The sequence below is a fragment of the Belonocnema kinseyi genome, chromosome 5, assembly GCF_010883055.1.
Source record: "Belonocnema kinseyi isolate 2016_QV_RU_SX_M_011 chromosome 5, B_treatae_v1, whole genome shotgun sequence".
NCBI lineage: Eukaryota > Metazoa > Arthropoda > Insecta > Hymenoptera > Cynipidae > Belonocnema > Belonocnema kinseyi.
The window spans coordinates 22,163,307-22,177,031 of record NC_046661.1 but is presented as its reverse complement, the minus strand read 5'-3'; the positions used below and the strand labels follow the sequence as shown (position 1 = coordinate 22,177,031).

Genomic DNA, 13,725 nt, shown 5'->3' with positions numbered 1-13,725 from the left:
TATATAATTTAGATGTTAAAAACGGTAAAGTATTTTATGGAAAAACGATTGAAGTTGCAATAAAATATTTAACAACAAAATTATTTGAAAAGAATTCGCATTTTTTCAAACGGGACAATGAAAGTACTTGTGTTTTAATACAAATGTAAGTTATGAGTTATAATAATATATATTTATGGGAATAATATAAAATTTTAAGGATAAACTCGAGTGCGAAGCACGAGATACCCGATGAGAATGTGTTCGTTAAGGCCTATGGAGTTTTAACAAAAGAGAATTCACAATTACCAAATTGCTGTTGTCGATGCTTTCAACTTTAGTTTTCAAAAGTCTATGAACAAAGATCGAGGGCGTAGCGCGAGGTAAATACATATATCGTGGGGTTTTTTCTTAAAATGTTCATTTTCGTTTGTTTTTTTACATTCTCAACCTAATGAGAAGGTATTGGTTTTATGTGGAAAATGACTTTCGCAGATTTCATCAAATTTCAACGTTTTAAGACCCGCTGGGCCAGAGAAAATAGTTTTTACGGCGGTGACTGTCTATCGTCGTTGTCGTTGTCGTTGTTGACGTTGTAGTCTGTAAACACGGTAACATGCGAAGCAATTATTTGACTGGAAATCTCTTTGGCACACTTCATAAGGGTATGAAAAGAGATGACGAGTTTATTAGCTAGCTCTTGTCGAAGAAATTTAAAAAAAGTTAGAGCAGTTTGAAAATTTTTGAAACCACTTTTTTTAATGTTTTAAAATTCTTAACACAGCTATTTGTAGCATATACAAATACAAATAATGTATCTTCGTTACTTTTTATGATGAATTAAAAATAACCAAAGTTATAGCATTTTCAAATCCAAAAAACTAAACGAAATTGAATATTTGCAGCCGAAGAAAGCGTGATATAGGAAAAAGTAAAAAAAAAAAATACGTTACTTTTTCAAGGCTCGACAAGATTGTCTAAACAAATTTTTGAATTTTGATGGAAAAAATCGAAAATTCAAATTTCGATCGCACAAACAATAATGAATTATTACATTCTCACGCTAATGAAAAAGTATTGGTTTAATGTGAAAAATGACTTTCGCGGATTCCATCAAATGTCGACGTTTTGAAACCCCGTGAGTCAGAAAAAATAATTTTTACGTTACTGTCTGACGTTATTATCGTTGTAGTCTGTAAACACGTTAACACTTTAAGGAATTATACGATTGCATTCCCCTTTGGCACACTCTAAAAGAATATGAAAAGAAATTAAGAGTTCGTTAGCCAGCTTTTCTTCAAGAAATTTTAAAAAGTTAGGGCATTTTGAAAATTTTTGAGACCACTTTTTTAATAATTGAAATTTGTTTCGAGAGCTATTCAGTTGTAGCATTTTCAAATTCCAAGGAACCAAACGAAAATTAGCATTCGAAGCCAAACAAATCGTGATATAGCAATAACTCCATTTTGTGGAAACCAAAAAAGATACGAAAAGAGATGGATGAACAAAAATTGCGCACCTAAAAAAGAATAGCAAATTTTTCAGGAATTTCTTTTTTGTAGGATATGTATTTTTTGTTTTATTTTTAAAAAAGAACATTGTAAATAAAAATATTATATTTGAGTAGCAACGATGTAATGTACATTTATCATGAAAATCCTAATGAAAAAATTGAAATAGAAAAAAAAATTTTCTGTTAGTAAATGCCTGATTAATGCATTTATTTATTAAATTTGTTCAGAAAGATCATAAAATTGTTCCAAAATTTATGAATTTTGCTGAAGTTATAACAAAATTCCTAACTAAAAAAGATAACATTAAAAAACGAATTGTTCTGTAGACAAATGCCTAAATAATGCAATTGTTCAATACATTTGTTTAAAGAAATCATAAAATTTATCAACTTATTATAAATGTTACTGAAATTGTCATGAAGCTCCCAAGTGAAAACAGTGACATAGAAAAAACCGAATTTTTCTGCCGACAAAAACCTAAAATAATGCATTTGTATCTTAAATTTATTTTTAAAAATCATAAGATTATTTAACAAATTATAAATTTTTCTAAAATTATTATAAGGTTCGTAATTGAAGAAACTGACATCGAAAAACCGAACTTTTATGTCAAAAAATTCCTGATTACTGCATTTATCCATTACATTTGTTTTTAATATAAACAATTATAATCCTAGAAGAATTTTTTTTTAATATAACATTGTTTCCATGCAAATTTTTTGAAATATAATTTTTAAAAACGCATAATTATTGAAAATCATAAAAAAATATCGTATAACTTTCGAAAGACTAGTCGGATTGGATTTTGCTTTAGCACACAGGTTGAGGGACCAAAAAGAAAGATCGAATTCGTTAAACATTCATTTTTTATTAAATTACTAAAAGTTAGAGCTTTTTAAAAATTTTTGATACCACTTTTTTGCAAGATCTGAAAATTTTATCGACAGCTATTTGTAGTACACAAAAATACGAAAAATGTATCCTTTTCACTTTCTTTTATAGAAGAAAAATGACCAAACTTGTAGCATTTTCAAAAATCAAACGAAAATGGACATTTAAAGCCAATTAAAGCGTGCTATTGCAAAAAGTCAAGAGAAGAAAAACGTTACTTTTTTGTATATTATGTTTTATTCGTAAAAAAAATCGATTTTATCCAAAAAACAACTTTCGTACATTATGCTCATCACTTTCATATTAAATATAATACATTTCTTATGTAACTCTGCCTGGGTTTCTGTATTAAGATATTGCAAAATAAAGTACAAATAGTATTTATTGCGATTACTTGAATATATGTTTCTTATGTTGCATTAAATTATATTCGTAGCTGCGCTTAAAAGTATAACATTCCAAAAAATGTATATTATTACAATTCATAATATGCGCGGAAATTAAAACATACGTACTTATTCTTATTTCCTTGTTTTTCATGATTAAAGAAAAATTCCGCTTCCTATCAAAAAAATATTCGTAAGAAATGGTAAAATCCTTGTTCATTGAATAAATGTTGTCTGATTTATTCTCGTAGCTTGTATCGTTTGTACACCATTTAATTTATTGATTTTCAATTACGTTTTCAATCAATAAAACAAAAACTACTCATCCTATAAACAAGCAATTCATGACAAATTTTTGTAGATCTCTTTTAGTTGCACAATTTTTATCAATCTATCTCTTCGTATTTTTCTTTGTTTTAACTTTTTAAATTTTTATCTAAATTTTATCAAAAACAACGACGACGATGACGCCGGACAGACGGACAGACACCGACATTAAAACTTTTTTTGATTCGGCGGGCCTCAAAACATCAACCTTTTGATGAAATTTATGAAAGTCATTTTTCGCATAAAAATAATACCTTCTCATTATGGTTGAAAACGTAATTTATTATTTTTAGTGTGATCAATATTTGAGTTTTCGATTTTTTTAAACAAAATTCAAAAAGATAATAAAATAATTATGTAGGGCCTTAGGAAATTAATGTTTCTCTCCTCTTCACTTTTTTGCATGTCACACTTTTTTTGGATTTAAATGTCAATTTTAGTTTGGCTTTTTGGTTTTTAAAAATCCTATAACTTTGATTATTTTAATTTTATCCAAAACAGCCAATGGGATAGATTTTTCATATTTTTGTGTACTATAAATGGCTGTTAATAGAATTTTGAAATTTTAAGAAGAGTGGTCTTAAAAATATTGAAAAAGCTCTAACTTTTTCAATTGTTATCAGAAATAGCTAGTTAACGAACTCGATCTTTCTTTTTGGTCCCTCTAACTGTGTGCCAAACTACAATCCAATGGACTATTATTTCGAAAGTTATCCGGTATACAGATAACCACAATCACAGCAACAGCAACGACGACGATGCCGGGTAGACAGACATATACTGACAGAATATATTATTTTTTCCCTTCTAATTGATTTAGGCAAAAAGATTTGAAATTTTGTTTCTTCCGTTTATATGAACGTTCGTAACTGAAGTACATGAAAAATTAAACTAATTCCTTTCTAGAAAATAAATCTTCTTCATTAAAAATACAACAAATTTTTTCAAACTTCAAATGCGTAGTTAAAAATTATTTTTAAGACTTGAAGAATCATCGCTTTGCTTGTAAATGTAACTGTTTTGTTGCAAAATTCGCTTTTGTCGGATGAAAAATAAGTCTTGCGGTACACATTGACCTATTCTATTTTGTGTGGAAAATTTATTACTTTAGTTTAAAATTGAACTATTGGGATGAAAATTAACAGTTTTGTTTGCAATTAATATTTTTCGTTTAAAATTAATCTAATTTGGTGAAAAGTTAAAATGTTTGTTTAGAAGTGACGGATATATTATTTAAAAATGAAACTATTTGATAAAAAATTAATTAAATTTTGTTGTGTTGTAATGATGGACATTCTTCATTATTTCTTGTCAGTACAAAGATACTGGTAACTTGAAACATAATGTAAAAAAAATATTGTAGAAATAAATAACAAAAAGTTTCAAGAATTAATAGTTAAAACAGAAATAGAAAAAACTTTTGAATTTGTCCAGGAATATAACGGTCCATAAAAAAAGGTACAAAATAATGGAGACCCAAGACCAATGATCTATAGAGTACATTTTATACATTAAAATTTATCTAGCCGTAAATCAATCAATACACAGTTACACAAATAGCCATATTTCTTTATGCCATTTGCTTATGACAATCACATTTTTCATAATATGTCAATTTACTGCTCTGGAATATCACTAGAAAACCAATAGAAATAAATCTCCAACAAAAAATTCACTATATATATATATATATATATATATATATATATGTGTGTGTGTGTATATATGTATATGTATGTATGTACATATGTATGCGATAGGAGACACACCGAGATCATTTCTCTTCTCCCCACAACCTAATTCATGATGATACTTCATAAGGAGCGACATCGTCGCTAGTCGAGGGCTGCGGAGAGAACACACTGACCTGCTTTCTTCTCCTCTTTGGCTAGAGAAGAGAAAAGGGCGTGCGACGCGTCGCTCCTAGTCCCTGCTATTAACAAGAGCGCCGTGGTGAAGTTAGCGAAAGGAGAACAGCGGTCACTACACTACATTGGACTACCACTCACGGACGCACGACTATTTATACCACGATTTTGATTGGTCCAGCTTAAATATCTTATCAGAAAAAAACTGAAACGTCCACTTATTTTGGGAAAAGGAATTTTCGATTTATTTTTTGTATTTTTATATAGCTATAGAAGTCCGGTCACTTGACTCTGGGCAACCCTTTATAGTAAGAAAAGTTCGCTGTTTCTTGTGGAATAAGGTTCAAGAATATTTTGACGTAAGTAAATATTTATTAAAAGAACGCACTAGAATTTACAAGACGGAAACTGATAATGACGAGTATGACAAGGTTTAAATATTTATTAGAAACATAGGCTCGAGACGATGTCGAGTGTTCGCTAGGTAGTTAGAATTGTATCTGAAGATTTTGAGTAAGGGGTGAACATTGGTGGCATCGCAGATCATATGCATAATAATGTAAACTCATTTAAAGAGAAAATAGTTTATAAGACTAAAGATCAAGTAATCCACTTAATCGTGGTTGAATGCTGAAAACTAATCAGTTGGCGTGTAGATCGGCAGCGGGTACAATTTGTTGAGACACCGATCGTAGGATCCCGATGCATTTTTTAAGGTCACCGTTCGGACGATCCCATCCTTTCCAGGATGAGTCTTTGTGATTCATGCTAACTTCCAGCAAATTGGAGGGAGATTATCGTCCTTTTCCACAACGAGGATTTCGATGTTGTGTTGATCTCTCATCTGCTGTGCATGTTGCCATGTTGACAACTGATTGGCTCGTAGATTGCGATAGTCCGCCTGTGGGAAGCTTGTTAGAGAGGCACCGATGAGGAAATGTCCGGGAGACAGAGGAAGAAGGTCGTTTGGGTCAGAGGACATTGGGGTAAGAGGACGAGAGTTTAATATTGCCTCAATTTCGATAACATACGTCTGTAATTGTTCGTAAGTCAGTAATGTGTTTCCTACAGTACGTATTAAATGGTGTTTAAACGACTTCACTGCGGCCTCCCAGAGGCCGCCGAAATGTGGTGAGTGGGGCGGAATAAATTGTCAGTCCACCTTTTGATTTTTGATGAAATTTTTTACTTCTGCGTCATTATACGGTGTTTGTATGAACTTGTTTAGTTCTTTTAATTCTCTGTTGGCACCTACGAAATGTTTGCCATTATCAGAGTGAATTGTGCTAGCCCTCCCCCGGCGAGAAAAGAACCTTTTTAGACTGCCGAGGAAAGCTTCAGTCGTCAGATCGCTGACAAGTTCCAGATGGACGGCCTTTGTTGCAAAACATATAAAAATTGAGACGTAGGCTTTTTCACTCTTACGGTTTCTGTGGCGTTTTTCTTTTATATAAAAGGGTCCGCAATATTCTACGCCGACATTTAGAAAAGGTCGAAAATAACAGAGATGTTTTTCAGGTAGATTTCCCATAATATGGTCAATTCCGCGAGGTTTCGCTCGAAAGCATTTGACGCATTTATGAATAATGTGTCGCGTGACATTTCGACCATGAATTGGCCAATACTGTTCTCGTACGCCATAAAGAGTTGCTTGCGCGCCAGCGTGTTTTAATTTGATGTGTTCTTCGCGAATAATTAAGTTGGTTACGTGATGATTACGCGGTAAGACAATTGGATGCTTTTGAGTAGGTGGTATGTTAGCATTCTGAAGCCTGCCTCCTACTTTTATGACTCCCTGATCTAGAAAGGGATTCAAGCACAATAGACTGCTTTTTTTATCTATGGGGTCACCGCGAGAAAGTTCACACAGTTCTTTTGAAAAACTTGTATTTTGTACAGTTCTGAAAATAGTGTTCATCGCGGAGTCAAGTTCCTCATTCGAGAGAGGACCCCTTGATCTTTTTGTTTCATTTTTTGTTTTCACATTTTTAATAAAACGAAGGCAATACGCCACTACGTGTTTTAGTGTTCTTAGACTTGAATATCTTGCAAGCAGATTTACATTGGTGGACAATTGACCTTTTTGTTTGCTGGAAATTGTGAGAGTGAATGAAAAAATATGTTTAATTGTTTTTTTTCCGGGATTTCCGAATAACTTAAATTAGTTTTAGGACACATGCTGCAGTCTTGGTTCAACCAAGCTGGACCATTCTTCCAAATTTTGTATTGCAAAAAATCCTTTGGATATTGACCTCGCGATATCAGATTCGCTGGGTTATCGCGTGTTGGCACGTGTAACCATTCATGAGGTTGTGAGATTGTGTTTATTTCCGCCACCCAGTTCGCGACAAAGGTTTTTAAAGTATGTGGCTCAGTTTTGATCCAGTTTAGAGTGATCGTAGAATCCGACCAAAAAATGTCAAATCAACAGGCATTTGAGGTGATTGAATTGTGGATGTGTATAATTTAGTTAACAAAACTGCAGCGCATAATTCTAACTTCGGCAATGTGAGAGATTTTAGAGGGGCGACGCGCGACTTGGCACATATTAAGGCGCAGTGATGTTTACCTTTATTATTGGTAGAGCGTAAGTAGATGCCTAATGGATCAAATAAGTGAGCAGTTTGCGATAAAATAGATCGCTTAGTTATTTTTTCGTTTGTACCTGGTAGTTTAACCGTATAGACGATGGAATCTGATTGAGGATTCCAGTGAAAACCTAAAATTTTAATAGTCGCGGTTGGATCGAGAGACATGTGATCATTTCGCGAGTCGCCGGGAAAATCCTTTGATCCCCATTTTCGAAGATTGAATCCGCCCTTGTGTAATAGTTCACTTAACTCATTACGAAGCGTGAGGGCTTCCTGCAAGGATTGAGCCCCTGTTAAAAGGTCGTCGACGTAAAAGTCGCGTTTAAGAACTGTTGAAGCAATGGGATGCGAGTCGCGCTCATCGTCTGATAGCTGATGTAGAGTGCGAGTCGCGAGATAAGGGGCGGAAGCCGTTCCGAATGTTACTCTGTTCAACTCGTAAATTTTTATAGATTCGTTTGTGCTTTCAGCCAAATAATTTTTTGATAAGCGCTATCTTCAGGGTACACTTTAATTTGGCGATACATCTGTTCAATATCAGCCGTGAGAGCGAATAAGGAAGATCTAAATCTTGTAAAGATCGAAAAAAGATCGTCCTGAACAGTGGGACCGACCATTAGACAGTCGTTTAGAGAAATACCTGAAGACGATTTCGCGGAAGCATCAAAAACAACGCGAGTTTTAGTAGTAAGGCTGGTCTCTTTGAAGACCGCGTGATGCGGGAGATAGTAACCCTTATCTAGTGAATCTTTGGTTGCTAGTGACATGTGACCCTCCGAGAGATAATTATTAACGCAATCCGAATATTGAGTTTTTAAGGAAGGATTTCTATAAAATTTTCTTTCAAGCGCATAGAAGCGTTGCAATGCAACATTACGCGAATCCACGAGTTGATCTATTTTATCATTAAATGGTAGTTTCACGATATACCGGCCGTCGTCATCGCGCCGAACGTGATTTGCAAAATGTGTTACGCAAGCTTGCTCTTCCTTTGAGTGCGTGAAAGTCGTTTGAACTGGATCTAACTCCCATAAAATAGGCAATTTTTCGCATTGATTAAAAAGACAAAATAGGTTTGTTGAACGATCATTCGTTTTGCGATTTTGATTATAGACCCTACCTGCGATAATCCAGCCTAGAATAGTTTTCTGTAGGACGGCAGTGTGCCCCTTTATTCGCAATAGACCTGTACTCAAAAATGAATACGCAAATTCTGCGCCGATAATTATGTCAATAGGAGCTGACTCATGGAAATTTGGGTCAGCTAAAACGATTTTAGGTGGAATTTCAAAGTGATTTCTATTGAGAGGCATATTGGGCATTTCATCTGCAATTTGATTTACTACTAAGAGATTGAGGTTGCGTTTTTTATTATCAAATCTGGATTTGAGTGTAGCTGATGTCGCGAATTTAATATTGGTTTGCATGTGATCTAGGGATAAAAATGGAATCTCGAAAGGGATTTTATGCAGACCAAGTCGCGACACGCAATTATTTGTGATAGTGCACGATTGAGCGCCCCCATTTAACATGAGCACGATTGAGCGCCCCCATTTAACATGATACGACAGGGTTTTTTTTGCTACCGCAGAAATTTGGTTTACAATTCGTAATGGTGGTGCCAATGACGGTTCAAAAGGCCCATCTCACGGATTCGCACGCTTTGAAAATCTTCCAGAAGGTGAAGTCCAACTATCGCGAATATCGACGATAGCGGTAGCTAAATATACTTCAGAAGGGACTCTTAAGTGATACGTACTTGTGGAAGCTACAGGCTCAGCAGTTGATTTCACCTGATTTTCCTTTCTTTGTTCAAAATGTAACAAGGAATTGTGTCGCTTATGACATTTTTGACACCCCCTTAAGCGACAATCTACTGGACGGTGAGAACCGCGTAGGCAATTTACGTATAATGATGCATTTTTTACTTCACTAAACCGCTCTTGAGGGCCTAACTTTAAGAACTGATTACATACGTAGATAGCATGATTCCCTTGACATATGGGGCATAATTTTTGAGTTATTGTATTTTGTGTATTAGAAGCAATCGTAGACGAAAAGGCGCGTGGTGGATGTGAACTTTGACCTGACGCGGGTCTGTCATTGACCCTTTGACCTTTGTTAAAATTATTTTGTATCTGAACGGACAGAGTGATTTCGCTCTGCGCTCGGCGCTTTAAAAATATTGTTAGTAATTCTTTTATAGTCGGAATTTTTGAAGTTCTGGAGAACTCTTCCCATTTTTCGCGGAGGTTAGTTGGAAGTTTATCTTTAATAACGTGAATGAGAACCAAGTCCCATTGATCGACTGGTTGATTTAGTGCGCGCAAAGCTCTGATATGTCTTTGTAATTTGTCTAATACAGCGCGAACCGAGAATTCTTTGGAAACAAATGGAATGTTAAAAAGAGCTCTTACGTAACTTTCCGCTATAAATTTGTGATTGTCGTAGCGATCGGTTAACAAGTTCCATGCAATTTCATAATTTTCGCTGGATGATTCTAGCGACGCTATTACCTCGGCTGCTTCACCTGTGACACATGATTTTAAATAATGGAATTTAAATATAGATGAAACTTGAGAATTTGTATGCACCATAGAATGAAAGGTATCTCTAAATCCTAAACAGGTGTCAAAGGTTACTGAAAAGGATGGCAGACCGAGTTTGAGAAGATTGGGATCTAAAAGAAAATGACCTGCTCGGCTTGAAAAACCGGCGTTCTGCGACTTGATCGAAATTCAGTTCTCGGCATTGTTTGTAGGTAATGGATCTACATGATGTGCATTTTCTGCATTCTCTCTATTTAAATTATTCAAAGTACCTTCATTTTCGGAATTTTCTCTATTTACTTCATTTAAAGGAACTACATTTTCAACATTTGCTTTATTTATTTGGTTTACTGACACTGAACTTCTGGAACTTTCTCTATTTAATTAATTTGCAGGAGCTGTATTTCTAGACCCGAATCGCTGTTTGTTTGAACTGAATTGGACTTTTCTTTAGCGATCTCATATTTTTGGATTAATTTTCTTGCTCTCCCGTTGATAGTGAAAAACCTAGTCTCGAAAGAGTTTCTCTCTTTTTCGTGAGCAGTTAGATCATCGTCGACCTTGGCCAGCGAATCTAATTCGTTTTGCGTTTCCTCGAATTCGTCCCATAAAAGCCCGTGTTTTGCTAATCTACCACTGATATCTAATAATTCAAAGTCAGCCTCTGGGTTGGACTCGAAATCGTTTAAAGCTTTTTCAAAATTAGTGACTTTACGCCTAATAGATCCGCGTTGATGTTTTAATCTGGCTACGCGATCATGTTTTTCTAATTCTGCCTGTCTTTGCTCGTCTTCCGTCATTTTTCTTAGTTATTTTACCGAAATTTTGACGGAATAGAGAGGATAAATAGTCATAGGATGGTGACTCAAAAACTTCGCTTACCTTGACGGACGTTTAACTGTGACATTTTTACTGGATTACTGGATACTGGGCGACTGTAAGTTGCGCCTCTGAATACTAGACCACTGAAAGCTGCACCCTTGAATGCTGGAACTTCTCGGACCCACAGTGAAGATGAAGATGTATGGATTGGTTGTAGATTGATCCAGGATATATATGCCTGGACCACAAAGATTGCTTGTCACCTTGGATGACTCGTCCAATTTCCTCCTTTTTATTCTGGCGCTGGTTTAAAGTTCGTCAAAGCTTTGCACATGGCACTATGCACTCGTTAACACTCGTACACTGTTCTTTTTGTTCATTTATGAGGTATCTAACGATAGATGCACTAGTTCACTAACACGTGATTGCACTGCACTGATGTGAAGCTTGACGCAAGCATTGTTTTACACGACACGGCGGTATATTTGACGCGCGATATAAAACAATCCGGCTCGAAGGACCAATGTTTCTTATGGAATGAGGTTCAAGAATATGTTGACGTAAGTAAATATTTATTAAAAGACAGCACTAGCATTTACAAGACGATGTCGAGTGTTTGCTAGGTAGTTAGAATTGTATCTGAAGATTTTGAGTAAGGGGTGAACATTGGTGGCATCGCAGATCATTGATACAGAGGTGGAGAGGATATTAGACTCTCTCTAGTTGGTCGTAGAATCTTAGAGAAGGGAAGCAGACACGCCTTCTTTCTGACGTCACAAAATTTTTACTTTTCCAAATTTGTAGTAAAAGTGGCCAAGGGCCCATGTGTACAACTATAAGTAATAAACGGCTCAAGAGGCCCTAAGCTGGGACAATATGCTAAGATGAGTCCTCGAAAGGAAGAACATAAAATAAGGTAAAAGGTCCCTGAGACGAATGGTTTTGAAAGTGAAAGTTTCCGGTAATAACACTTAAGAAAAATATACATAAGAAAAATAGCAGATGTTGCACGTCCCCTTGTCGAAGGAATAATAAATTTAGAAGGCTGAATACAATTCAAAAAATAAAATAATAAATAGAAATCTTGTAGAAAACTACTTAGGTAAAAATTAAATTATAAATAAATTGTTACGACGTAACATTCGCTAAATACAATAATTTTCTTGTGTTCTTGACGAAATAGCTATTACTAAAGAAAACTGTGCGTTTTAAGAAGACGTTTTTTTTCTGTAAGATTAAATTATTTTTAATTTCAAAATATAATTGTAAATCGGATGAAAAGTAACGTCTGCAGACTTTTTTTAAGAGTGAATTACTGATTTTAATTAATATTCAGCGTTGTTATAAATAATATGAAATGTATTTTAATTTTACTCTCTAGACGAATTGCAAAACATAATAAAGTTTCCTCTTCTTGTTGATAAAAAAGTATTCTTCTTATCGCCTGACATTGATTGCCATCACTGATTGAAAGTTGTTATATTGGCCTAATTTAACTTTACCACTGGACTAATATAAGCTTAGTTTTTAGATTTTCTAACTGCTTAAATGATATAGGCCGTTAGAAATATTACCAGAATGTGTTCTATCGACCTGAAAGACCAGGCTGTTAAAAAAACAGTACCACTTAAATGTAAATTTTTTTAAAGGCCGTCCGGTAATAATGGCCCAGGCTTTCAGCACACGGTCTGATTTTACTAACGGCCTACAAAAATTTCTTAATACAGGCCCGACATTTTTCAGAAGGTAACTAGCTAAACTAATCTCACAATGATGAGAATATTTTACTTCGTAAGGTTCATAGTTAATATACATTAGCAATATGTAGTTTGCAAGCGCTCGTTCGATTTTAAAGACATTTGTTGAGATTAAATTGATGTATAAGAGGAATGTGGCGATAAGTACCTAAACAAAATTTTAAAGTACGGAAGTTAGCCAATATTTAATTTTGAGATTGAATTTTGTTTAGTATTTATTTAAAACTGTTTTTGTTTTAATTTGTTACGTATTTGTAAATATCCTAAAAAGATAAAACCTCTTTTTAATTGACGAAGTTTAAGATCAAATTGACAGATAAGAATAAAATTGCTTATTCTCACATTTTTTATAAATTCGCTGATGGTGTGATTATATTTTCAGGGTACTTCAGGAAGCGAGAGAAATTTGGTTTAAAATTCGTAATGGTGGTGCCAATGACGGTTCAAAAGGCCCATCTCACGGATTTGCACGCTTTGAAAATCTTCCAGAAGGAGAAGTCAAGCTGGCCGGAACTACCAATTCGGAATGCGATGATGACGAAGAGCCTTCCTCTTCAGGCGGAAGATTTGAAAATCCACTTTACAGCTCGAAGAGAGAAACCAAAAAGAAAAAGAAGACTGGGGACTTAAAAATCATGGACCACTCTTCACCTTTCAGCTTTGTGACACTTAAAAATACAATTCAAAATGATGATCTTGAAGAATTGGAGATGACCATATAAGATAGATTGGAAACTGAGCAATAAATTTACTAGCAATTAAAGAAATTTACGCGTTCGGAAGAGAGGGTGAATGCCAGATTTCATTTTCATTTCATTCCATACACTACTAGAAGCTCTCACGCGCTTTACGCGCGCGACCCACTAATTTACTTGTAATTATTCTATTTGGAAATGAAGTTCAAGAAAATGCCACGATAATCATTTTTACCTTAATAACTTCTATTTACCAGGTGTATACATATGAAACCGGTATTTTTTCAAGAAAAAAACACATTTATTTCAAGAGAATGATAACAAATATTTTATTCAAAGTATGCGC

The 13,725-nt window shown here is 34.5% G+C and overlaps 1 protein-coding gene across 1 annotated transcript in view; it reads left to right on the top strand.

The window, feature by feature from the left end:
• The window catches only part of LOC117172585 (protein amnionless-like), a 442,636-nt gene extending 429,188 nt beyond the window's left edge, over positions 1 to 13,448 (top strand). The window contains exon 6 of the mRNA XM_033360664.1: positions 13,067 to 13,448. Within this exon, the coding sequence (XP_033216555.1) occupies positions 13,067 to 13,406 (340 nt within the window). The 3' untranslated portion in view covers positions 13,407 to 13,448. The remainder of the gene's footprint in view (positions 1 to 13,066) is intronic.
• Positions 13,449 to 13,725: the final 277 nt, after the last annotated feature.